The sequence below is a fragment of the Natator depressus genome, chromosome 10 (assembly GCF_965152275.1).
Source record: "Natator depressus isolate rNatDep1 chromosome 10, rNatDep2.hap1, whole genome shotgun sequence".
Lineage (NCBI taxonomy): Eukaryota > Metazoa > Chordata > Testudines > Cheloniidae > Natator > Natator depressus.
The window spans coordinates 43,704,243-43,731,316 of record NC_134243.1 but is presented as its reverse complement, the minus strand read 5'-3'; the positions used below and the strand labels follow the sequence as shown (position 1 = coordinate 43,731,316).

At 49.4% G+C, this 27,074-nt stretch overlaps 1 protein-coding gene across 2 annotated transcripts in view; it reads right to left on the bottom strand.

The window, feature by feature from the left end:
• CPEB1 (cytoplasmic polyadenylation element binding protein 1) overlaps window positions 1-27,074 on the bottom strand; it is a 76,958-nt gene that overhangs the window by 8,682 nt on the left and 41,202 nt on the right. Inside the window, exons 4-9 of one of the 2 annotated variants that reach the window (XM_074964712.1) lie at window positions 11,322-11,548; window positions 6,616-6,865; window positions 6,056-6,169; window positions 5,257-5,361; window positions 4,183-4,319; window positions 1,741-1,939 (exon numbers count right to left, since the gene is read on the bottom strand). In XM_074964712.1, coding sequence (XP_074820813.1) covers window positions 1,741-1,939; window positions 4,183-4,319; window positions 5,257-5,361; window positions 6,056-6,169; window positions 6,616-6,865; window positions 11,322-11,548 — 1,032 coding nt within the window. The remainder of the gene's footprint in view (window positions 1-1,740; window positions 1,940-4,182; window positions 4,320-5,256; window positions 5,362-6,055; window positions 6,170-6,615; window positions 6,866-11,321; window positions 11,549-27,074) is intronic. The other variant, XM_074964713.1, reaches the window with a different exon arrangement.

Below are 27,074 nucleotides of genomic sequence, written 5' to 3'. Positions count from 1 at the left end.
TGTTAGGAATGGCAGGAAATCCCTGTCCCATTCCTACACACCTTCTGAGACAGAGGACTGAAAGCTATCTTCTCCAGTGCAGCTGCAGATTCCAGTTGTAGTTCACAATACTCTGCACACTCTTGCTTGACAGTCATCCCCAGTTTTTTAAAACTATTTTACTACTTGATTCACAAACTCTGGTTCAGGTTGCTGGCCCTTCTCCTCAGAGGAATAATTCCGTGTCCCCTGCACACCTAGTGCAAGCAGCAGGTCCACACCTGATCTTTTCTGCATCGATCTGCCCTGCTGCACCCCATGAAGGTGGGAATCCAGCCCTGGTTTGATCATACATTCCCACTTTGAGTTTGTCCCCATAATCCAGCTTCACAGGTGAACAAGACTGTGCTTGGTTTGCTCCAAAAACACTTCCCATGGCTAGTGATCTCAGAGAGGCTGAAGGCTTAGTCTCCCCTCCCCAACATGGGCCAGCCCTGGTGGGGTGTCAATGAAACGCTCCCCAGAAGCTCAACACCTTTATGCATGGAATCCACAAGGACAGGTAGGACTGTTTGGAGGTCTCAGATGCAAGCAGGGATCAATGGGGGCTGTCCAAGGGGGAGGGATCTGGGTGTGAAGGCCCCTTACTGCACTAGCAATGTCCATCCATACATGACCTGCAGAGAAGAGGGAGTGGCTGAGCTCTGCAGTCAGAGGTGGGGATACTGGTGTGAGCAACAGGGATTTAGGTACCATCTTCCACCTGCCGTGCTGCCCTTCTGGCATCACTCCCCTCCTGGAGGTGGAGCCACCTGCCTTGGAGTCAGTTCTATTCCAATCCTGCCTCCTTTCCTGCCCAGGGCAGGGGGGCATACTGTGTCCTAGTCACAGAGCTGGCTGAGCTCCCCAGCAATAGGGGGAGCAGAAGACAGACTTTCTTCGGCCTCAGGTTCTCAGCCAGCCTTGCTCCCCCAGTCTGGCATGAAACCAGCCACTGCCAACATCTTCGCAGTGGGAGCAGAGCTGAAGGGACCATCTCCCGAAGGGTAAAAGTAGCCCCAGGACTCAGCTGGGAACAAGGCAGTGAAACCCGCTATTGTAATGTCTGGAACTGCAACAGGGAGGACAGCGGGAGGCAGAAAACTGGAGGGACCATTAGGAGATGGGGCATTCTGACAGCCAGGACTGATTCTGCCCCCAGCCACCTACATTGCCCACTGTAATAGTGCTGTGGACCTCAGCCCAAAGAAATGCCTTTTCCCAGGAGATATAGACCCCTGGGGCTAATAGTGCAATTCATTCCATCAGCCCTAAGCAGCAACAAGCAAGTGCTGCTTGGAGAGCGACTCGTCCACCGTGGTGGAAGAGCTGAGATTAGTCCCAGGAAGCAGAGGAGTGCAGTACGAATCCTCCCTCCCAGGGAAGAGGGACGGACACTGCTTAGAACAGCCCTTTTGTTAGGGGCGGCAGGCCTGTCATGGGTCCCACCAGCTTTCCTAGCCACATACCTGACACTCTGCGAACCAGGCTGCACTCATTCATACACTGCCTGGGACTCTGCCCTTGTAACCCAGATAGCCTTTTTCACCTTCTTCCCTCCCCCTGTGCACTCCAGACACTGGGGCAAGGGTACTCCTGGTTTGCAGAGTGGCTGGTCTGCTCTCTGCCCCTCAGAGTGGGCAGGGCCCTGCCAGAAGAAGTGTCAAGGGGATGTTTACATGCAGCTCGAGGAGATTCAAGGCCTTCAGGGCTCACACTTACCAATAGGATACTTGTGCTTGTCTGTGTCTATACCAGCATAGACCACCCCTCCAAACAGGTCATTCATGATGGCTGCTAGGGCCTCTGCGTTCAACATCCCATGCAGGGCCCCCACGAAGACCGTCTTACTGGGATCAAGCCGTTGGGATGGGCTTCGCACGAAGTTGCTGTCTGCCAGGACCCAGGGGATCACCTGCACCTGGAACCCCCATAAGCAGGTAAGTCACCTGTGAGCTACAGCCTGGCAAGCTAAAACCTGGGGCTGCCCAATACTAATCTCAGTGGGTTACCGGGTCCATTGCAGATAGGCTCCGGCCCCTCAGGAGCCTTGTTGTTCTGGCTTCATAGCAGGGCCCTGCTGCCTTTGGAGTCCAGAGTTCCCTGCACCATGCAGGTCTTGCCCATTATCAAAAGCTACAGTGCTCTGCTCAGCCCACTCTGCACAGCACCATTTTAGGGGAGTGCCAAAAGACTGCCCCCACTAAGAGGTAATGGAAAATCCAGCAGAGATGTAGGGTCCATTTCCCCCAGAGCTAGCTAACTGGGCTCCCCCACCTGTCCTGAGCCAGCAGAGGTACTATTCCAGCAGGATATTTGATAGCTACCTGAAGGGGGGGTCCAAAGAGGATGGAGCTTGGCTGTTCAGTGGTGGCAGATAACAGAACAAGCACCAAGTTGCAGTGGGGGGGGGGGGGGAAGAAGAGGGGGAGTCTAGGTTGGATATTCGGAAACATTATTTCACTCGGAGGGTGGTGAAGCACTGGAATGGGTTAACTAGGGAGGTGGTGGAATCTCCATCTCAGAGGGTTTTTAAGGTCAGACTTGACAAAGCCCTGGCTGGGATGATTTAGTTTGTGTTGGTCCTGCTTTGAGCAGGGGGTTGGACTAGATGACTTCCTGAAGTCCCTTCCAACCCTGATATTCTATGAAATGTTTCTGCCTCTTGAGCAGCCAGTTCTATTAGAGCCTTGATCCTAATCTGCACCGCTGCAGCCACCACACGCCAGCACCACATGCCACGGGAGCAGTCCCATCTGTTGGAGCGATGCCCCAACACAACACTGCAGTGCTAGGCTGGAATCAAAAGCACAAGTCCCTTGGGGCAGGCAGCCAGGAACCAGCCAAGCAAGATTGATTTTACCCACTGTCTGTACCTATATTTACTGTCCAGTCACATCACCCTGCAGAGACCTATTGCTGGAACAACTCAATGCAACGTCCCACCTACTGTCAATTTCTACAGGAGCTTCCATCTGTAAGACAGCTGATAGAGGGCTCAGAGCTAAAAATCACCAAGCCTGAAGGTGCTTTCAGTGGCCAGACAACAGGAGGGCTGTCTAGAGCACAGTGCTGCTGTTCCTGTCCAGATAAGAACTGAATCTCAATTCTGTAACCATGCAAACTTGTATAGCTACTGTCCAGGCTGCACCTGCCCTGTGGTCAGAGCAGGCTTCTGTCTCAGGAATTCCAATCGAGCACCTTTTACCAGCCCTAAGATCACCAGCCCCCGGATTGAGACAGGCAGTCTAGACTACATCTGGGACCAAACATATCCACAGTTGGAATAGCAATATGCATTATGCATGAAGGCCATTTGTTCTGCAAGCAGCAGGCAGGCTTGATGCAAGAACCAGGGAGCCAAGCCCCTCTCTCCACAGAGCAGTGTAAAAATAACCCTGGCTCTCTGAGGTAGTAAGTGGTTCTCATTCTATACATGCTGAAACAGAGGATCAGCTGCTGGCATGAGGCCAGAGTCCATGGCAAATCCAGAATCAGTCTTGTGGGCTGGTGGATTGAGCAGGGACCTCCAGTGAGGGTTCCCAACCTCCATGAGTCATGTGGGAGCAGGATATACCAGGGAAATCCTAGGAGCTGCCAGCCTTTGGTTAAAGGCTAAGCAGCTCTGCTCTTCTGTGCTGCCGCTTCTCACCTTTCCTCCCCATCCTCTGTCCACACTGCCTCTGCTGCAGGAAAGCTCTGGGCAATGCTAGCCAAGAGCCAGCTGCCTGACTGACCCTTGCTGCTCCATGTTCAGCCAGCTCCATGTCTAAGCAGTGCTTCCCGGGACCAGGATAGCCAGCCGACACCACAGCCCCACCCACCCATGGTTTCTTGCTGTGAAGCATGAGGCTCATGGGAGCAAGGGGGTTGAGTGGAGAGCATTTAAGGACCTTTTCTATAGCCCATGCTGCCGCTCTGCGTTAACCAGATTAGCAGGTGGGGGCAGGAGGCTGGCAGACAGCCCATCAGCCAAGTATTCTCTGCAGGGGTTGGCTCCAAAGGCTTCCTCGCCAATGAGTTATGGATTTCAGCCTCCTAGCAGAGCAGTACCAAGGACACTGCTGCACCATAAGCAGCCACCAACCCTGGTTTTAGTCAAGCAAGCACGAGCTCAGCAGTGTCTTGTTTTAGTTGAGCCGGAGGGCTACCAAGTCCACTGACCTCCTTACAGCGCATCCTGCGGCTGGACATCTTGAAGTAGTACTCACTCAGGCCGTCAGGGCTCAGCAGGTCTTGGGAGCAAGCCTGCAGCAGGGCCCGCACAGACTTCTCCGACTCAAACACCAGGTAGACATACCCTGGGGGGAGGGGGAAAGCACCGAGTTAGAACAGCAGCACTTGCAAGAGGGGATCATCCCTATCCCAGCCCAAGCCTTTTTAAAGGCCCCCCTAGGACCTCATTTGAACTGCATCCACTTTAGTCTTCTGCTGCATGGAATGGGATCAAAGGAACAGCTAGCGCTCAGCCCTGTGCTTTATCCTTCCACCTGTACCATCACTCTATATGTTCAATGGAATCTGTTTCAACACCTCAGTGTCAGCTAGGTGGTTGGGATCGGCACACAGTGATGGTATCAGTGTCACAAGTGATGGGTGTAACTATTTTGGCCAGAACATGCTCCCAACAGACCAGCATCCTTGGCTTCACTGCTATGATGCATCAACTCAGAGCTCTAAGTTCACGGAGGACAGCACAGAAGTGTTTCATTAAGTGCTAGTGCTTGGATCCCAAGACTACTTAATACACTGAGCCAGGTCATTGGGCACCTAACCAATCCATTTGATTAACAGTTACCCATTAGTCTGATTAGTTTGACTGTTCTTGGGCAGACAGTCCAGGGGGACAGAATTCAGCTTGCAGCAGATTAATTGTAACGAGTAGCCACGTACTGTATTTAACTGCCTGGTGTTGTGTGCCAGTGCAGGACGCTTACACTGGTTATGGTGCCTGGCAATCCAGTCCCACCTCGGAGTTCTGGAGCACCAGCTTAGCTCTGGGCAGGAGTTCCCCATATGCTTTCCAGTCTAGATATGCATTGCCTAACTCTGGACAGGTTAGCAGCATTTTAGTAAGAGAAAAGAAGCCGTGCTACCCTTGTGCAGAACAGGGAGAGAGTGGCGTGTTCACCCTACAGTGCTCGGTCCCATCTAGTCACCAGCATGCAGCCGTGCCATCCCAGCATCAGTGCTGTAACATAGCATGGGAAAAAAATAGGCCTACCATGTCTCCATTACCTTTAGGCATATTACCTTTGGGAGGGCAGCGAGGGTGTTTGCCATCCTTACCAGGCCACTCCACGCTCAGTGAGCCAAACACACGGAAGGTGTTGATCAGTCCCGCTGCACACAAAGAAAGTCTCATTCAGAGGCAGCGGGAGAGCACACCCTGGAAATTCAAGGACTGTGATCCCTGGAGCCATACCTTCCCTAGGGGCTGATGCCTGTGTGCACGACTAGCCCCCCTTTAAGAGGGACTGAATGGAGCAGTGCTATGGCCAAGGCGGCAGAGTTCGGTGCTGAACCAGGGCCCCCAACAAGCATGTAGGTTTTTAGGCAGAGGCCAGTGACCTCAATGGGTCTAGTCACATGCTCTGAGTTAAGTGTTTGAGTACTGTGCTGAAATGGGACAACGCTGGGTTAACCCCCAGCTACCCAGCGCCTTTAGAGCCATTTGCTCGACATTTTTCTGAGTGCATAGGGGTGGGGGTGGGAGAGAGAATAGCAAGCCTTTGAGACACACCAGCCCTGGCAGTTTTGGGGAAGGTATTTCACAGACTCCTTTGGAGACATCCAGTTGTTGCCAGCTGCCAAGTTGTGTACAGAAAGCCCTCTGTATTTTAGCCTAGCTCTGCCCTGGCAGGTTAAACACCCTGGGTGCATGGAGACTGCCTGCTGCAGTGTGGAGCTGTGGAGAGAGCTGGCAGCCCTAGGAAAGGGGTGTAGTGTCAGGGCCCTTCCTGAGGCACCCTAGCAACAGCTTCAGGACTGGCTCTTGTAGAGGGCTGCAGCCCAGGGAGTGCAGGAGGCTACTTACCTTCCGTGATATCCCATGGAACACCTCCTAGAAACACTTTGCAGGAATAGACCGGGTTCTTGTAGTTCCGGGGAGGGAGCTGCCCGCTCCAGGTGCAGGTTGCCTCGTTCACAGCTTAAAACAGATGCAAAAATAGCTTTATAGGACCATTTGGAGCTATTTCAAGCTATGGATAAGTTTCTGCCTAGCTCCCTGGTCTGATACGGTCTCAGGAGGCTGAGACACAAAACAACAATACAGCTTCTAGTCAAGAGTAGGCACACTTGTCCATACAAGGCTACTTTTCTGCCAGCCTATCAGACCCAGAACTGCAAAGAACAGTATTCTCGCATCCCAGCGCCACCCGCTGCATCGAGGCCAGTCTCCTCTCCCCCACACAAGCGATGGTCAGCAGTTAGGTGACAACTTTATGGAGCACACTGCCAACTTAGACTGTAAGGTCCATGGGGCCAGGACCATCTTCCTGTTGTCTCTACAGCTCCTAGCACAGTGGGGCTGTGGTCTGAGACTGGGCCCATAGTAATGTAAAATAAGTGATGAGACCCCGAGCCCCAACTTACCTGCTGCTTGCCTATGAAGCCTGGCCTCTCTTTCAATGCTGAAAGGGTCCTCTGGTGAGTCCAGCAGGTCCCAGGAAGGCCACACAGATGCCCCAGGCCACCTTTTAGATGCACTGGCTGGGGAGGAAGTTACTGCAGCCAATGCAGCTTGATCTTGATCCAGTCGTGACCCCACACCTATCTTTAAGGGGTCCCTTGACACACCGCTGAGGGGCAGGAAGGGCAGAGGTGGGGAGATCCGAAGGCTTGACTGCAAGAAACAAAGTGCTCTGTAATCCCCAGTCCAAGGGGATACCCATGACAGCCTGAACTCCTACCGGGCAGCCAGCAGCCCTTCTACTTGACAAGAGGAGCAGGTGTTCCTACCCAGTTATGCAAGCCAGAAGGCAGGGTCCTTTTGGGTTTATGTCTATTGAAGAGTAATCGCATGGTTAAGTCACTAGTCTGGGATGCTCCCTGTTTAATCTGGGGCTGTGTTCCATCTGCAGGAGGCAGATTCCTCCTTCCACCTTAGGGCTGTCTTGTCACTGTAACTAGAGTCAGGGACCGTGTCCAGCACATTGCATGTTGGAGCCTGGCCTTTATGTGCTACCACATTGCAACACAGGAAGTGGGCAGGCATTCAAGGCTGCGATGTTTGGATAGCTCAGTCTTACAGCTGCTGATAGAAGTGGAGGGCAGAACCACTAGCATCCAAATATGTGCCTTGCCTGCCATGTGGCAAAGCCACTTGAAGGTGGCCAGCATGTCTGGTCCATAAATCTGCAATTCACCATCAAGTAGGAAATCTGCTAAGTCATGATTCCACTGGGGTGTGAGAGAGAGACCCAGTGTAGCATTACTGCTCTGGCTGTGGCCATCTCAGGCACATCTGCACTAAGAATGCAGACAATGGAAATGCTGCCCCCTGAGGGGATGAGGAGTTCCCTCCTGGTACCCACATGGGGCAAGCCCAGGCTGCCCTAGTACTAGTCTGTCAGACACAGAGCAGGTTCTTATGCAGCATCTACCACTGATCAGTGCAGGGTGGTCACTGACATTTAGGCTGGCTGCAGAGGGGCAAGTATTTGGGCCACAGGGAGCCAAATGATGGCCAGACTGGCAGAGTGCAATCCAGAGTCCTCCTGACATTAGACTGCCTTTCAGTACTCTTCTTCAGCTGGGCAAGATATGCCACAGCATGGATTCCAGACACTGCTTCTCCACAGCAGGGTACTGGGTGAGGCAGGTGACAGGCCTGCAGCTAGCACCTGGTGTTTGAGATTCCAGAGGTGTTGCTCTGATCCACCCCCTTCCTTCCAGAGTACCTAGAGCTCTATGGAAGCAGGTCCCAGAGAAGTCAGTTTCAGACTACAATGCTGAGGGGGAAGCCACACTTTGATCTAGGAGACCACATACTAACATACCAGCTAGAGTAGAACTTTCAGGCACAGGACACCGGGCATGGGGATCAGGATCAGTTCACTCAGGCTAGAAGTAATGCTCTGGATGCTACATGTCTTGCCCATAAGGAGTCAAAGTTCACTCCAAATGGAAGAAGGTTGAACACAAACGCTGTCCTCTCAGACTAATTCCTCTACTGGTCCCAGGCAAGGTTGCTCTACAGCAACCAGGCCACATCACTTGTAGAGATCTAGCTCGGTGTTTACAGCCTAAGGGACCAGCAGATCTTCTAGTCTGACCTCTTGTGTGTCACAGGCCATCACTGCCACATAGCAACTGCATACTGAACTTGGTCTAACAGAAGATTAGATTACCCATCTTGTCTCTAAAATTAGCAATTAGTATTACAGCCCATGGGAGGCTGGACTATGTGCCGCCAAAGGCAGAGAATAAGAGGGACAGAGGTGCACCAGTGCCCCTGCAATAGCAGGGAAATGATTAAGTGAAAGATACCCAGATCATCCTGGTAAGTGACCCCCAACCACACTGCAAGGGAAGGCAAAAACCCTTGAAGTCACTGCCATTCTGACCTGGGAGGAAATTCCTTCCCCACCCCCCATAAGGTCAGTTACTCACACCTTAGGGGCTAAGGCCTTCCAAGGATTAAAGGCCATCTCAACAGACTATCTGGAGTCCAGGGAGAGCTTGACTTTCTGAAGTACCTACTGTTGCTGGATTTTGCACCATTTCCCTTTGTGGCTTGGAGAGAAAATCTTGGGTAGGTATACAGTAGCCTGCAGGTCTCCTTTGGGTTTGGCTACAGGGATGCTCTGAACACCCAGTCTGAAAAACCCAAAGCACCTTAGGCTAAACAGAAGCTGCAAGGAAGTGCTGATCACAGGGATCTCCAACAACACCTCAGAAGAGGAGAGGAAACTCCTATGACATATTATTCAGGCTAGCGGAGCAGTAGACTGCTTGTGGCAGAAAGAGTGGGTATGCAGAGAAGAGGTCTGAGAAGTGAGGTGGGCGAGAACTGCAAGCTGCAAACCAGAGCAGAGGCATTGTATGGTGCTGACAGGCTTGGAGGAATTTGTACACTGAACCCAAAGTTAATGAGCCTCAAAAGAGCTGCCCAGAATCAGCTAATTGATTCTCCCAGGACAAATGGGTTTGGTATCTAGGACTAGAATTTGAAGACGTCTGGACATCCATGGTCTGCTAATCTAGAATCCACAGCACACAGATGTGAACCAATCAAGTGCATTAGGAGAACACTGTATAGTAAGCCACATGCTGTGGATTGTAAGTACGTGGGCCTTGACCACCAGATGAGGAAGCAGCAGTCACTTTGAGTGACATGTGCAGAACATACAATTAGATGTCCATAGAACTGACGTTTTTGCCAATCCGCTTCCTTCTGCAAAGTTCATTCAGTGTCTCAGTCCTGTGAGGTTGTCACCAAGAGAGCAGGTGGAGTGAAGATCAACATTTGCTCGTGGCATCTGAGTGCCCAGCACAGGGTGGGAAAGTAGGTAGGAGAGACTCTCACAAATCCTGTTTGCACACTAGGAAAGACATTACATTTTAAGCCCTGCCAGTCAGGTGTATGAGTGTGATAAAAGGATAAGCAGAAGAGACTTGTAATGTGCAAGCTACCCTTACAGAACATGAGAAGCAAGACCGTATCCTTTACCTTCCCCAGTGACAACTAGACTCAGAGCCATCTGGAGTAGGACCAGAGCCTTGTCTACATCAGCCTTTTCCTGAAAAAATCTCTTGATTGCCAGCACCAATTCAGCTGCAGTGGTGGTGGGAATGGCAGACTGCACAAAGGTGAGAAATGTCTGAAGGTGGCTAGTTCAAGTTGCTTGAGAACTACAACCCAGACTAATTTTGCTGTCCCTTCTGAAAATTAAAGAAGTCTTTCCCAAGTTACTAGCACTCCATATTAGTGAAAGTTAAAGACTTGATTTTGCTTTTTGCATTTCCCTCAGCTTGGTGAGGCTATCAGTTTTACTCTCAGTGCTGCAGTGTTTGAGTTGCAAATCCTTCCTCCGAGACTGCTACAAAAGAAACTAGCCATGCCACAGGCAATAGGACTTGGATAACTTCTATCCTAAAATACTTTTACTGCTCTAACATGGCCAATTACCTATTTCCCCTTCCTTTAACTAGTTCATAACTCCTGGGGCAGGGACACTGTTTGAAAAGCACATGGCAAGTACTATCAAAAGAAACCAACCAATTAAATTTTAGAAACCAGTTTCTCTCTGAACTGGTGAAAGATGTGGGGAAGTGTATTCAGCCTTCAGTTTTAAAGCCTTGTTTAATACAGTTTAAGATTTGGGTCAGATTTAAAAGGACACTGGCAACTTTAAGAACACTTCTGAAGGATATCTGTAACAGGCACAACACTAAGTGACAGGTAAAAAATACCTGACTACTCAGTTTGCTTTCAACAATTGATGGCATCCTCCCACCACCATGTCAATTCACTGCCCCCCTCCTTTAGGGCATTCACTCTAGCTCAGGGGTTCTCAAATATTGTACTACAACCTCCTCCTAACAAAAAAGTTACTTCACAACCCCAGGACGGGGGCCAAAGCTGAAGCTCAAGGGCTTCTGCCCCAGGCAGGGGGCCTGCAATCTGAGTCCTGAGACCCACGGCTGAAGCCCTTGGGCTTCAGCTTCTGTCATGTGTAGTGGGACTTGGGCTTCAGCCTTGGGCCCCGGGCTTCAGCCTTGGGCCCCAGCAAGTCTAAGCCAGCCCTGGTGACCCCATTCAAAGGGGGTCCCGACCCACAGTTTGAGAACTGCTGCTCTAGCTGTTTGAGCTTTACCAAAGCAGCTTCTTTAAACATGAGAAATGACTGAAGTCGCAACAATTAGCATGGGGATTGAAGGGTAAGTGTGTGTCCCGGAACTTTAATATAGAGTGACTGGATTTGAAGTCTAAGGACCCTGATAAGCAATGCCATTAAAAAAAGTCTCAGTAGTAAGTTACCCCTTTAGTGTCCATTGTTTAAAGAAAAATTGGTACAATGGTCTACTCCCCTCACCCTGGGAGTGTAGTGCTGGGTAAGCCAGTCTGCATTCCAAACCCCGGATGAAAGCAGATCCAGAGGGGAAGCAACTCCCTTAGTTTCAGGCTAGGAGCTATTGAGAGAACAATGGAGCAATTAATTTCTTTTTACTGTCTCAGGATAGAGTCATGGTGTTCTGCAGCACAATGCTGTTCTCCTAAGGTGCCAGGAGTTGAGTGTTTGATCTAAGAGGGGCAATGCAAAGACTTGAGGTTAGGAAAACAAGAACCATCTTACGATTAAGTCTGAGAGATGGTCAGATCCAGAGCTGAATCCACTGGTATCAGAGTCCGAGGGGCTGCTGGAGCGGGAATCCAGGAGAGCACGACTGTCCAGGCGGGAGCTCCTCAGAGTCTGCGTGGGAAACTTCTCTCCCAAGTCCGAGCCAATTGGGTCCAGAGGCAGGAAGCCCAGAGGGGGCTTTCCCAAAACGTTCCCCAGAGGGCTACTGAGCATGCTGAGAACTAGAACAGAGAAACCCCCCTCATTAGCATATTGGACTTATTTCCCCATCTCCACCAGCACTCCCGAAAGGCTCTGGTATCAGGCAGCATCAAGGAGGCTTGGTCTGGTGGGGAGGTTTGTTGGACAGAAGCTAGACACATGCTTTCTCCAATCTCCTTTGGCCAGGCTGTGTCTGGAAGTTAGTTAGCTCCTGAAAAAAAACTCTGCATGGCTGCTCTGAAACAGATGCAACAGCATCATGATTAACATGCACATCCCGGAGTCAGCAGTGCCAGCATGGGTGGCCAGACAGATGTTTAATACTATCTGTCTCATTAGCTGCCCTCCCAGACCGGGGAGAGTGGAGGAATTGAGTGCCAAGGCCCCATTAGCACTGGTTGCAAAAGCACAGTTCTGCTCCCAGGTTGACTCACTTGGTCTCAGACATGTTGCACAAGTGCATGCTAGCAAAGTCTGGGCAGCTATCCCTTAGCATCTCAGCAAGGAATCAAGTGCCTGGAGGGCACACACACCACCCTAGTGCCATGTGGGGCAATGCACTATGGGACACCCTACTGCACAGAGGTGGAAGGAACAAGGACCGGTTATAACAGGTATATAGAAGTGGTTACAGCTAGACATTACATGTAGCTGCCACGGCTTCTGACGCTACCAGAGCATGCTGATAAACATGTCAACAGGCCCATGCCCAGAAGCCAGCCCATAGCGCATATCACCTTCTGACATTGTCAGGGAATTGCCTATTGCCTTTGTTTTTCCACCTCTGGAGAGGCAAGACATGGACACATCACTCCTCCCACAGCAGCATTCCCTCCCAGTGCTGGGTCAGACTGTACTGTTGCAATCCAACGCCAAGCCTTACCAGAGCATCTCCTGTCAGCACCTGGTCCAGAACTCCACATGTGGGTTTAAGCCTTGGACACTTACCCCAGCCCCAAAGAGTGGAGACTTCCCTTGTGCAAGGATGTGATCAAACATGGTCAGTTACCACCCAGGCCAGGCTCTGCAGAGCCATCTCCCCAGGGCCCTGACCTGTGCAGAGCGACAGTTCTGCAGCAGGCTCCATGGTTTAGAAGAGCATTTATAGCTAGTCTAAAGTCTGCGGTGGCTTCAAAGACTATGCCTAGTTAGCCTGAGGAGGAGCTGGTTTTCAGAAAGGCAGTCTTCATGAGAGCTCAGCATTGGTCAGGTGGCCATCACCCCACCCTTAGGCCAGGACTAGGGCCTAGAGGCGTTACAGAAAACATTAGCCAATGTGTTCTATAGTTCTAGGGTAGACCAGTCACTTTTCCTATACTAGAGAGTGTGAACATGTTGGCTAATGTATTCCAGCACCTACCTTTAAATCCGTCAAGCCAAGACCAGAGGCACCTCCTCGCAAGTCGGAAATGGAGAATTTATGTACATGTCGGCACTGCGCAGTGCCTACTTGCAGCTTAAAATGTGAATGGCAAGAGACTGCTAGAAGTTAGAGAGCAGCATTATGGCTATTTAAGACAGAAATCTTAGTGGCATGCTGGAGTATTTCCAATGCTTGCTCATCCTCACCCACCAAGCACTGAAAAATCTGGGCTGTACCTTCACCGACACAAAGCACCATGCAGAGGTTTACAGTAGGATTCCTTCCTGCCTGTGTCCATAGCACGTGGATGATCCCCATGGCAGCGGTTCTCAACCTTTCCAGACTGCCATACCCTTTCCAGGATCAGCCTGAGCCCCACTGGCTGGGGTTGAAGCACGTAACTTATCTTTATGGGGCCGCCTGTGGTGTGGGACCCCAAGCAACTGCCCTGCTTGCCATCCCTGCACTAGTGATCCCCCTAAACCCATTCCCATCCTTCAAGGCTCAATCCCCAGGTTGAGAAACTGATCTAGAGGAGTTGATGTACCCCCTGGAAAACCTCTGCATGCCCAGAGTTAACCTCTGCCCTATGGCACAGGAACCAGCCAGTCTCCAGGTCTGGTTTCTCAGGACACTGGAGGCCAGATATTGCACAGCACTAACTTAACTTGCCCCTTTTAGACTATAAGCAAGAGTGTCAGTTTTTACTACTCTGTTAATTCCCAATCTGTCCTTATGCCACAGCCTTGTCTGCCAGGACTTTCCTCCACTGCAAACACCAGCTCAGCTCTAGCTGGGGGAACAGCAGGAGGGCTAGCACAGACCAGGTGCCTGCCACCAGCCTGAGTAGCACCATGAAGCCTTCTCTGTACTAGTGCTGACTGTTGCTACTGCTGGTGGAGCTGCACTGGCAGTAGAAAGCATTACGGAAAAGCTAGCGTCAACAGCTTAGGGGATGAGGGGAGACTGGGTCTCTCTCCAGAATACAGGTTTGTTGTATGGGTTGGGAGACATTCTGTCCAAGCTAGAGTAAGCATGGTTTCAAGCTTATCTGAAGTCACATGGCATCTTTGAAAGCAATACAGCTAGTGTATTGTTCAAGGAAGACAGCTGAATTTGTTAAGAGTCTAAAAAACTGATTAGTCATTGAACATTACAAGCTCTGATGGATAGCAGGCTGGTCCTGCCACCCAAGCCTCAGAACTGGCAAATGCATCATTGCTGATCTCTCCTTGACACTTAAAACTAGGGAGAAAGTTTTGTTAATTGTGGGCTATATGTAAATCCCACAGCCAGCATTATCTTGCTGGAACACAGCCATACCAACACACTAGCAGCTGCCTACATCCAGTGTTTGTGTTAACGAGCCATCTCTGCAGTTAGAATCAGTGACAGAGTTAAACCGAAGCTCAGGTTAACGGCTCCAGGAGATGTGGAAGCCTGGCAGAAACTATGTGGGGGAGGTGGGAAGGGATACTAGTTACTTGCCTCATTTGTTTGTGGACTGTCCAATTATCTCTGCAGTTGTGACTAACTGCTCCACAGTAGGTACATTAACTTGGTGCCTAGCTACATTAGCAAGGTCTGTATAGTGATGCTGAGTGGCTTGAGCCATGCTAATTTCCAGGTTGGGTTGGGAATATTTTCCCTCAAGACAGTGTTAAACTAAGTGAAAGTCTGAGTTAAAAGCTGAGGGCCCAATCCTGCAAATTTGCTAGGAGCATTGTTCTACCAAGGTCAGTGGGACTTGCTAAGCACTAAGCCAAACCGTGTTTGAAGGATGTTTGCAGACCCTAGGTTTTAAGCCATTTGTGATGACTGCATGAAGCTATTCAGTCTAAAGGTTTCCTGCTTGCTCTTTAGACCTACCTGAGCTGTACTCCAGTTCCCAGCTCTGTAGGTGGAACTCGTAACATCTCAGACACTGTTCCCAGCTTGGAAACAGGAGACTTGTGTGCTGAACCTCCAGGAGGGGAGGATCTCACAGGAAGCAGGTGTGCCTGCAGCGCACAAGACAGCTTTCAATGGATGAAGGAAACACCAAGCCAAAAGTCCTCCAAGGTGAGTTATTCACCTGGAAAATTGACAGCCTCTCAGTCACTGACCAAGAGCCACATTAGTATCCACCATTAGGAATGCAGAATAAAAATCTGCCAAGTCTGACTTTGCTCCCTTCCCCCATTAATTGTGTACTTTAGTTCCTCCGAAAGCTCTCAGTAGCCTAGGATATACGTCAAAGGCTGGCCTTCCAGTGTCAGAAGAGCACATCTTGTCTGTTTCCTTCAGACTACAGACAGCTGAATTATCAAGACCGTAGAAGCCATGTAAATGTAACCTTTTAAGGGGGGAGCAATTAGTTTTAAATTTAGTTAAATTACGAAGTAGTCTAACCACCACTTGAGAAATCTTGGAAGAACAGGTCTGAGAGATTTATCCCTGACTGAAGTGTCAGGGTGATGAGGAAGCTCCCCGTTTATAGATCCTTCAGTAGACAAGGGAGGAGCCAATGTGCTGATATTTCAAGCTTGCAAAAGATTTCTGGAACAGTTCTCAGGCCTTCACTCAGCATATAGCAGCGAGAGAGGCACAAGCCAGTTCTCCTTGGTAGAGGAGCAAGAGAAGCAGCTTTCAAACTTACAGCTGTAGGCAGAGTCACACCTGCAAATTTCAGAATGTACAGAAGTTAGCGTGAGACAAGACAAGGTCTGAGGTTTAGGAGTTTTAGAGCAGCCCTTCTGCATGAGCTGGCAAGGCACTCCTCCAGTCTGCCTTTATTCAGCAGTCTGTTTCATGGAACAGAGTGATGCTCTAGAATCAGCTTCCTCTACCTCAAACTTTTCCGGGTGGCCTCGTGCCCTGACATGGTTCACTGCAAGAGGTTATCCCTTATGTCATCATGGGAACTTTGACAGAAGTGCAGTATCTGCTAAACAGACAAGCCATGCTAAGGCATCACACCCAGGCTAGTGCCCCTGAACAGCAAATACAGCTATGCTGGTTCAGGCTGACTGTGTAATGGAAGGAGCTAGAACTGTGGACACAAAGGGTGGCTATCAAAGTGAACTCTCCTTCGCTCTAGTCCACATTGTGGATCTGACCTAAATTGAGATGTTGGTGACCAACATTGCAAAACCCTAGCATAAAACAGGCACAGCAGATTTGCATCTGGGTTCAAGCGTTACTACAGTAGTGCAAACTGCAGATTATAGCCGTTTACCCTGTCTACACTATTTCAGCTATACCAGCAGCTACCTGCCAATGGCTAGAATTCCCCTGTAGATACAGGCTTCCAGCTGCTTTTCTATTTCAGCTTTCATTTAAGTCTGAAGCATGAGATTTTCAAAGTTTGCTTGGCACATCTAAGTTCATAAGGGAAGGAAGATGGCCTGCTGCTTCAGGCTAAGCCACCATCACCCTTTCATTATAGGAAGAGCAATGGCACAATTTAAGGACGGGACACAGAGCTGATCCTTGTGTAAGATCAGGAAAGGCATTTGGAATTGATACATCGCCACCTTACTACCAAAGTCACAACACACACGAGACTTCACTTCCAAGAACTGAATTTGCTTCTATTTCCTCAGAGAGACTGCTCGAGACACCGAAGAAAAGGATCATCCATAGACTTCTAGCTTAGTTAATTTGGAGAAATACTAGTGATGAGAAACTTGCTTTAGAGGAGCCTTTTGAAAGCTTATAGTCACGTGTACTGAATTTATTGAAAACATCTGTCCAGCAAAGGAACCTACTCATCTGTTGACCAGCTGATCACAGGAATCAACTTTCCTCTTAGTAGTTGTATAGAAGACCCCAGTAAAGATTATATTCAGAAAAGAAACTAGTGTAGGAGGACTCAGGTTTGGGTGACCCAAAAGCTTCTGCTCCCTTTAATGCTCTCTCCAGCCCCTAAAGATCATTGGGCTCAGCTGTACAGTGAACAATGACAAGTTAGTGTTGGCCAGGGGGTATACCACCCGCACTTCATATTCAGCCTCCTTAGAAGTTGAGGCATATGCAACTCATGGATTAATGTGTTTCACATGCACACTTGGGGAAAGAAGAGATGTCTGGACAGTGAGCCGGTTCAGAACCTCAGGCCACATTCAGATACGAGGCATGCAAGTGACCAGGCAGACCTGTTGCTCGTAGCGTGTATGTGCTCTGCGCCTGGCTGTGGTACTGAGTGTGCAGACACTTGTTTCGAGAGTCAGGCTCTGTATGCATTTTTGCTCCTTTCTGGAAGTGGCTTCCTTCAGCTATGGAGGGAACTGCTGTTTGCAGGAGCCACTGGGGCTTACATTTGCAAGTCCGTGAAGCCCAAACATTTGATCACTGTTAGCTGGCCAACAACTTGCATCAAGATTAGCTATAAAAAGGATATTCTAGTCTCCTGATAGAGGGACAGAGACCCTGGAACAAGAGTACTCTGTGCACAGACTGCCAAACTGCCAAAGCCTCCCCATCCCTTGTCAAGACCAACAGCCAGTGAAGTCAGGATCTCTTACAGCTCCTTGCTCAGTTCAGCAAGGAGACAGCTGACCCAGTGGTGCCCCTCAGGAGCTAGAAGTGGAAAGGTGAAGAGATCACCTGTTTCCATGAGAACTGGGAAATCTTCCCAATTCTAAGTGTCCCAGGCACACTGAAAGGAACAAGAGGCACTATGGAGATTTGCCATGCTCGTTTAGAAAGAGGCACATCTCTGCTTACTACAGCAGACACAGAACTCAGAGCGGGCCTGATGGCAATGCTGTGCCTGCGCAGACATTTGAGTACAGCAATGAAGATAAACCAGTCTTGCTAACTGAGCGCTACTCAAAACAGGGGCAGTAAGGAGTCAGTTTACCAAGCGAGATGGACACAGAAGATGGCTCATACAAAGGTGGGACGTTGCTGCCAGATATGGAGACTCGTGCCCACGCGGTCTCAGAACTAGGCCTGCTGCTCCCTGGAATTGCACTGCAATGGTCCAGGAATGAACAGAACTGATACAAGGGAAGCCAAGCACCAGTTGCACACGTTTTGGGGAGGGCAGAGAGACTGAAGCCATGTGTCTGGGGACCTGGATATTGAACACCGTGCAGTTTTTCAGTGCCAGTTGTGGGAGCAAGCTTGCAGCAAAAGAGCCAGATGTCTTGAATAGCCTACTCCAGTTCCAGAGAAAGAGCTTGCCACTGTTCTCACCTGGCCAGGTGAGAGCAACTTGTATATTTATAGTCCGCCAAAAAAAATAGTGCAGGAATTGCCCCAAGAGCTGTATGGAGAGGTGGCATGAGGAAAGCGCCTGCAAGACAAAATGGCATTCAATTGATACCATAATCCCAGCCTCAGAAGGGGTAGCAGGCTAGCATCACCAAGTCTGCTCCACAAAGCAGAACCAGATGCAGGGATGGACTCACTGGCAATCTAGCAAACAGCACCAGGCCACCTACAATTCTGCCTCCTATCTTCCGGCAGAAGACAAATTTTAAGAAAATTTGAGATTTGATGTTACCATACTAATACCGTTAGCACATGAATTGGCAGCCTTTCTGGGGCTGTGGAATGCTCCAGCTCCCTGCAGGGAGCGGATATTACTTTCCACAGCTATGGCAAAGTCACTCCCAATTATTTCAGTGGGAAGCACCTGGATTTAAACACTGGTTTTACTTACTATGTTAAGTTATCTGGTAACAGCCACACAGACCTCTTCATGTAGCCTGGGGGGCCAGCCACATGCGGCTCCTTACCGAGGCCCTGATTGTGAGGCTGGAGCTATATATGCTAACTTTCCAATTTGCTGGGGGGTGCTCACTGCTCAACCACCTGCTCTGCCCCAAGCTCTTCCCCCAAGACTTACATGCCCTCGTTCTCCCCCCCGCAGCCTCCTGCGCACAGGAAACAGCTGACTGTGGTGGACAGGAGGAGTAGGCACTGACTGGTGGGGGCTGCTGGCAGGTGGAGGTGCTGGGGATCAGACGGGGGGCGGCTGATGTATTACTGTGGCCCTTTGGCAACGTACATTGGTAAATTCTGGCTCCTCCTGAGGCTCAGGTTAACCACCCCTGATGTAGCCTGACATATTAGACTAGGGGCGGGCAAAGTTTTTGGCCTGAGGGCCACACTGGGTTTCCAAAACTATATGGAGCACTGGTTATGGAGGGCCAAGTCTCCCCAAACAGCCAGGGGGGCCCAGCCCCCCACCTCTTATCCGACCCCCCTTCTTACCCCAACTGCCCCCCCCCCGGACCCCTGCTCCATCCAACCCCCCTGGTTCCCTGCCCTCTGACAGCCCCAACCCCTATCCACACCCCTGCCCTCTGACCACCACCCCAACCCCCCCGCTCCCTGCCCCCTTACTGTGCTGCCTGGCGCACCGGTGGCTGGTGACGCTACAGCTGTGCTGCCCAGAGCACTGCGCCGGCGGCACGGCACACTGAGGCTGTGGGAGAGGGGGACAGCGGGGGAGGGGCTGCGGGCGAGCCTCCTGGGCCAGAAGCTTAGGGGCTGGCCAGGAGGGTTCCATCCGGCCCATGGGCCATATAGTTTGCCTACCTCTGTATTAGACCATATCTTGACACAGGTTGAGTTTTGCACAATGATGAGCACACGGTTAAGCATTTTGAGTGAGAGAAGGTGCCCTGGATTTGTAGATATTTACCTGAGAGTTGTTGTAGGGCCTCTGCTTTGCTTTCTTCCCTGCTAATAGGACCAGGCTTACTACCTGAAAGGTTTTAGGGTTAACACCAAATGCCAGTGTTTTACAATAAAAAAAGCTAACTGGAACTTCCAACAGCATGGATGTTTATTTTTGAAATGAGATGCTAAGATGTCAGGTGGCCATCTGCATGCTCACTCAGAACAGCAGAAGGAAGTCTGGGAGGATCATGAGCCAATAGTTACAACACAAAACAGCCAGGACTCCTGGCTCTAGCACCAATTCAGACATCATGGGGAGTCACCTGATCTGTACGCCACCTCAGCTCCCCATTTTACAAGCAGGGATTGCATTCTTGCCTCAGGGGTGAATAGGCTGAACTCAGCGTTTGAAAGCATTGTCCCTTGTATGGGCAGCATGCAAGCAGTTCATGAGAAGAGTTCCAAGCAGGTGAGGTGCGAGAGGCAGGCCTGAATACTTGGTCAAGGCATGACTTGAGAAGCAGGCTGTCTAGAGACTTGCCAGGATGTTGTGGGTAGGGACAGAAGGGATGCTCAGAGATCAAGACTAGCCAGAATGGAGTTTATGGAAATAGGCAAGATTTGCAAGATTCTGCCGAAAGTTCGGATGCCTTCAGGCCTAGTGTACGCACAAGTAGGTAACCTAGACAGCATGCACAACTGCATGCTTATTTAGAGAGCGGGACAAATATGCAGCATGGCATGGCATCCACTGTGTATTCGCATCAGTTCCAGCAGCCAAGGTTTAAAAGCAAAACTGTCAGGTCAGATTTGATACATTTGATGTTTTGCAAAGCCCAGGAACACACATTTCTATATATAAGTATCAATTAGATGTTCCCTCGCAAGTTTCTGCTGCAATGCTTAGGGTGCAAACTAGAGACTGATAATATATGCAAGAACAGGGGAAGCAGATTCATTTCCATTATCCAGTTATATATGCAGCCTAGATGAGTGCCTAGTTATGAGAATAGCTGGATTAAAAATTCTCTATAATGCAGGACAAGTCTGAAAACATGGGTTTGCTTGGCCATGCACCTTTAAGCTAGACACCTGATTGCAAGAAAAAGCAACTTAAATGCACCTAAAACAGGCATCAAAATTTAAACAGGCTTGTGAAATATTGCCAGACCAGCTGAAGTCAGTTTGTAACTGATCTGAGCCTGACACCAGGATCTAGTTGCACTGACAAAGCAAACAAGCTTCCACTGCAACAAGAATGCGCTCAAGGTTAAAATCCCAGCCCTCTTCCTTCCACTTAGAGTCTTGCCCCAAGCACATGTATTTTAGCCCAGGAGTCAGATTGATAAATAGCTGACCTCCAGCCATGCAGTGACTTGTCTGCCACATGATTTAGGGTATTCTCCACTTGCCTTCACTTTCCATTCCACCCTTCTTTTCTACTCAGTACTTCATGGCAGAGAGCATTTTAGCAGGAGGGAGGCTGTGCAGTCCTGTGGCTCTCTAAAAGGAGGACTCTGCCGGTTCCAAATAGCAGCAGCACAGCCATCACATCACCTGCGAGTCAGCTGTTTTGACACTTTAGGGCCCAGCCACACTAAGACAATGGAATCTGTGGACTCGGTTACACATCAAGATATGCAATGCAGAAGAGACCAAGATGTGATTAACCAACACCCCTAATCAAGATCAAGTCCACTAATGTGGGCTGAGTCTGATACATGCCACCAATCTGGTCACTTGGCTAGCTGGGAACTGCCTTTAATAGGTCTCCACACCAAACAAATTGGGAGCCCCAAGAGCATACGTGGCCGCTCCCAGCATCTCAGCTCAATTCTGAAAGTGCTTTTGTCACAGAGACCCAGGAAGACTGTGCTTGTGCCCCACTGACTCTGCTTTGAGAGGCTCAGGAATACCCCCTGCAGCCTCCCTAGAGGAAACTCCCTGCCATTTGTGCAGAAACCCCTTCACTCCCAGATGTTTGGGGACACACCTGAGAAATCTCAAGCCTAGGGTCAGGCAGCTACACCCTGACTGCAACCCTTTCGGAGCCTCCCCCTTGCAGGCCATGCAATTAACCCTTTTGCAACAGTGTTGTAAAGACAAGTGGGGATCCTGGTTCATCTGAAGCCAAGCAGTCAGGTGTGCAGTCTGTAAAAGGAGCAAACTATGGGGGTCTCGTCTGTCTGACCAGACCAACCATAGTGGCTCTTCTGTTGGCAGTGCATGTGTCATTCCCCACCAGTTGGCTTTAGCCCCATGGGCACAGCTGTGACCATTATCCTGCAGCATCAAGCAATATACGGCCTAGTTATGCCAACTGAACAGCAGACTATTATGGTCAGGTGCAATGCAGCATAATGCCAAAGAGCTGAAGTCTGTTTGCGGCAGCAAACAATCTGAACCCTCTGACAACCCTATTTAAATCATATATAGTGGAAGGGCTGAGAGCTTTACTTCAGCTGTCTGCAGATACCAGAAGCCACAGATCACAGCTGTAACAGACTGGCCTGGTACAGACCAACAGAAAATCTTTTAACAGTTCTCAGTGAAGGCCTGAGGGCCCAGGTACAGCCAGACAGAGCTTCCTCCACAGGTTTACCATGTTATAGTGACCAGGTTGCACATATGGACTTTTACCTCTGCTTGCTTCAGTCACCAGGGCTAGTGTACCAAGACTGGATGGTTTTCCACCAAGACCTGTGCTAGGAATTATTTCAGGGAAATTCTTGGCCAGCACTGTACAGTTCAGACTAGATGGTCACAGTGGGCCCTTCTGGCTTTGAAATCTATGGAAGTGTGCACCTCACCTCCTGCGTGAGCCTGAGACAAGCGTGGAGCAGTGCGGTCCCACCATTAGGGTCAGGATTGGGAGTAACAGTGTCCCAGTGGAAGGGAGTTTGGATGAGGCCATGCAAGACTTCAGCTGCAGTACAGAAGTGCTGGTTTGAGAAGCTGTGCTCCATGCCTTGCTGCCACCCCCAGTACTGGCAATGCAGAGCAGACAGATTAGGGAGCTTGATCTGTAAGCGATTAGCAGGCCAGGGCTGTTCAGAGCTACCGGAGCAGGCTTAGAATGCCAAGGTTCTGCTCCACCAGATTACAGGCTGGTTCAACTTTGAGATGCTAAGTGCGAAGCCTGCCAGTCAATCTACACCCTATAAAGCTGCACCAATAGCAGAACTTGGCTATGTCACTGCCCCCAAAATCACAAAGGACCTCAGGTTCTGTGATCAACAGGTGCATTCACAATGGACTTTGACTACTACTTGCATACTTATGCAGCTACAATGACTGCAGGCGTTCATACCATCATTATGCCTAACCTTGCTCTGAGCTGGGAGAGGCAGTGATAAAGTTGTCTGTGCCCTCTCTACCCTAGTAAATGAGTGAATACCATCTCCAAATGGCACTGCACTGGTACAGACCAATGGCAGGGTCAGCACTAACAGTGGCTACATCTTACCAGGACTGCTTTAAGACAACAATGCAGTGGGATTTCCCAGCAGAGACTGTTTAAAGAAGCTCCTGAAGGAGGGTTCTCTGTGCTATGTGCTTTCACACAGTGCTGCACAAGATCAGAGATTAAACCTCATTTGAACTGGAACCCAACCAGCAGATCTGATATCACTGGTATGTTCACTCAAGCACCTGTGTATTTTGCTGCAATAGGTATTCTGTTACATCAACACAAGTCAAATGACATGTCTCAAAAAAGAGGAGAGGGTTAAGATTGCATGTTTTAGGCATAGCAGGACTCAATTCAATTTCCATTGGAAGAAGGCACTGAGAAAGCCACCGACAGTTTTAGCATGTGTATGCATATTACAGACATTTGGTTCGGTTAAGAATCCAAGATGGCCTCATGAGGCCAGTTGGCAGCTACTGGGCACTAGTCTAAACTTGATGTTTGACCGTATTTTGTTCTAATACTGTAGTGGTTCTCTCTGAACTGAATTTGAGCAGCCCTCTACCTGGACAGCCAGCCAAACACGTTCAATTAATTGTTTAATGCTTCATTAGCTATTTGCACTTACAATGTTTTAGAACAGCACTAATGTAAGGATTACTGGTGGGATGAGGCAAGTGCTTGTGCAAGGCGGTTTATGGAAGTGCAGCTGCTGCACAGAACCCCACAGTGAGAGGGAAGATGTGGATTCCAACAGTCTCAGGACTAATGGTCCTCCCTTTCAGCACTACTTCAGCTTTGGTCCCTTTGCATGCAGCAAAGCCACTCTGTGGGACTCACTCCTGCTGCAGCAGTGTAAGCAAGCCCAGGTTAGCACTGATGCAGCACATCTATTAGGTCTGCACCAGTGTAACTGCACCTATGTAGACATGGACTCCATATAGAACTTGAAGGAGGTAGCTGCTGGGCTAAAAGGGCGGGGGAAGGCAGTTAAGACCACCTGCAGGCAAGCATCGAGAGATTAAGACTTAGATCAAGATCCATATGAACGACACACCAACAAGAGGACAAGAATTTGTTCCCCTTGTTTGTGGTGGGTAGAGATTTCCTTACCCTTTGCCCCAGGAATGATCTCAGACGTCTCCCTTTCACTAAAATCGAGAGAAGGGCTCATTTACGACACTACGGTGACCGTACAGGAGAACCTTGACAAGCTAGACCTCTTTCTGAATCAGGATAAACCTAGAGAGCTTATTCTAAGCTTGTGGCAGGTGAAGTTCTATGTTGACAAATGCCAGGTAATACATCAAAAGAGTTCCCAACCACTACTACACATTGCTCATTTCTGAGTCAGCTGTACCTACTTGGGAAAGGCCTAGGGGACACTGTCAACAGCTTGATGAAGCTTAAGGTGCAGCAGCTGTCAAGAGAGCAAATGTAGAGATGCATAACGAGGGGGATGGAAAATACCAGAAATATTATGCCATTGTATCAGCTGGTGGTAGGTCCTTGCTTTGGATACAGAGTTCAACTTTTGCCACCCACATCTCAAGATGGAGCAGACAGACATTTGATATCCCATACATTTCTCTGCTTACCCAGATTCCATTCCTACCAGTGGGTTGTCTTTGCAATTGAATAATGACAAGGCAGGAGGCTTAGCTCCTCCATGAAGGCCAACAGTTGCTTCTTAAACTAGAAGACAACGTATTTCTAATAGTATTAAGTTGCTTCCTCTGAATTAAAGCACATCTACAGTGCATAGAACAATGGTCATTGGACTGACCTTATGCATTCAGTTCGTGGATGGTCCAGGAAGGTAAGCTTGGATAGTCGACAGGATCCAACTTCTGGATCCATGCTAGCCATCCCTGCTATTGGGATTAACACCCTCCCACAGGTGTTTATGGCAGTTTACTTTAGTGGATTTCCAGAGCAACACAAAACACAGTACCTTCCTACTAGAGGCTAGGTCTGCCAACACCTGTACATTAGGCTTCAATTCAGGAAACATCCCTATTCAAAACAGCATGTAAGCACATGTTTCAGCGCATTTCTGCATTGGGGCTGTAGCTGGAAGGGTCCGACAATTGTACAAGTTGAAGACCAATTTGCTGCTTCACAGATCTCTTCTGATGCAAAAGGTTTTAGTCCAGGAAGTCATAACCTGGTGATAGGCTTTTATTTTTGTTTTGTATGCCTCAACACAACCACTTCGCAATCAATGCATTAGATGTCTTTCCTATATTGACCAGTAGTAAAAAGGCATCAAACCTTCCAATATATTCTTAAATGCAGTCAGAGTAACAGCTATGGGTGTCTGCATTTTCCAGGGTTGAAGAGGTTTGGGGTTTTTTTTTTTTTTTTGGGGCAAGAAGAGGAAGTTACTCACCTTGTGCAGTAACAATGGTTCGAGATGTGTGTCCCTATGGGTGCTCCACTTGAGGAGTCTGTGTGCCCCTGCACCTCTAATTGGAGATTTTTGGTAGCAGCGTCCTGTTGAGCCCACGCATGTGCTCTCCCTCCCTAGTGGTCTGCCTCGAGCCTATTTAGCACTGCACGGGTGAACCCCCTCGCTTCTTTCCCAACCTCAGAGCCCTATGGAGAACTCTGAAGTAGAGGGGAGGAGGGCAGGTTGTGGAGCACCCATACGGACACACATCTCGAAGAACCATTGTTACTGTACAAGGTGAGTAACTGCCTCTTCTTTGAGTAGTGTTCCTATGGGTGCTTCACTTTCGGTGACTCTGGAGCAGTACCCACCACTGGAGGCTGGGACTTTGGAGCAGAATCTTTTACTACAGAGAGTACTGTAGAGTCGAAGACTGCGTCAGCGGCCAAATCTTCAGTGACTGCATAATGTTCTGCGAAAGTATGGACAGAGGCCACAATCATTGCTCTATAGATTGGGGAGATAGGGGTATCCCAATGGAATGTGATTGAGGTAGGAACTGATCTCATGGAGTGCGTATGGACAGGAGCAAGTTGCGCCCTTGCTAAGTAGTTAATGCAACTAGAGACCCATCTGGATATAGTCTGAGGAGATCACAGCTTTTGGATCTTTCTGTGGACGAAAGGAAGAGTTTAGGGGATTTTCTGAAGTCCTTAGTCCTGTCCAAGTAGAATGCTCATGTCCTAATATCTAGCATATGCACAATTGTCTCCCAGTTGTCACAATGTGGTTTTGGGAAAGACAGGGAGATTGATCTGTTGATTCATATGGAAAATGTAGAAAAATTAGGGAGAAACCTGGGATATTGCCTTAGAGTTATTTTTTAAAAGACAAAGGCCATGAATGATGGGTGTGCCCTCAGGGCCGCTATTTCTTTTATGTGCCTAGCTGAGGTGATGGCAATTAGAAATGCTGTCATCATGGACAGGTGTAAGAGAGAACAAGTTTCCCTGGACTCAGAGGGAGGTCTAGTCCAAGCCCTGAGAATGAAATTAAAGTCCCCCAGGCTGGAGCGGGTGGTGTGTCACGGGGGAAGAGAGTCCCAATGCCCTTAAAGAATCTACGCATTAGTGGTTGAGCAAACTCCAAGTGGGAAGCCATTTTCGCCATGAGATGTACCTTAAGGGAGCTGAGTGAGTTTAAAATGTAGTGCAAAATCAGAGGGAGGAAAGATGAAGTTGGGTCTGTCAGTTTGGAATGGTACAAACTTGGAGTCGTTTCCATTTTGTAGGTATGTGGAGTGGTCAACTTGTGCCTGTGTTGCAACATGTGTTTCAGCTTGTCAGAGCATTCTGCTTCTAAGCCTTGGAACAAAGAAAGATCCAAGCCTGGAGGCAGAGGACCCATGGGTTGGGGTGAAGGGTCAGCCCACTGTTTTGAGAGAGCGGGTGAGGAATGGGCTGACAGAGGAACAGGAGGGCATACTGCCATCTGTGTCAGGTGAGGGAGCCAGACTTGTCATAGTCAAGAGGGGCAATCACAATAACTCTTGCTTTTTGCTGAATTTTCAACAGAATCTTGGATAGGGTAGGAAACTGGGAAAAGACATACAAGTGGGCTCTGTCCACTAGGAAGGTGAGGGCAACTGTCAGTGAATGTTTCCCCAAGCCGGCCCTGGAGCAGTAACAAGGACCCTTCTTGTTCCGATAGGTAGTGAAGAGATCCATAGGCTGGGTTCCCCAAAGGGTGGCTATATCTTGACGCGCC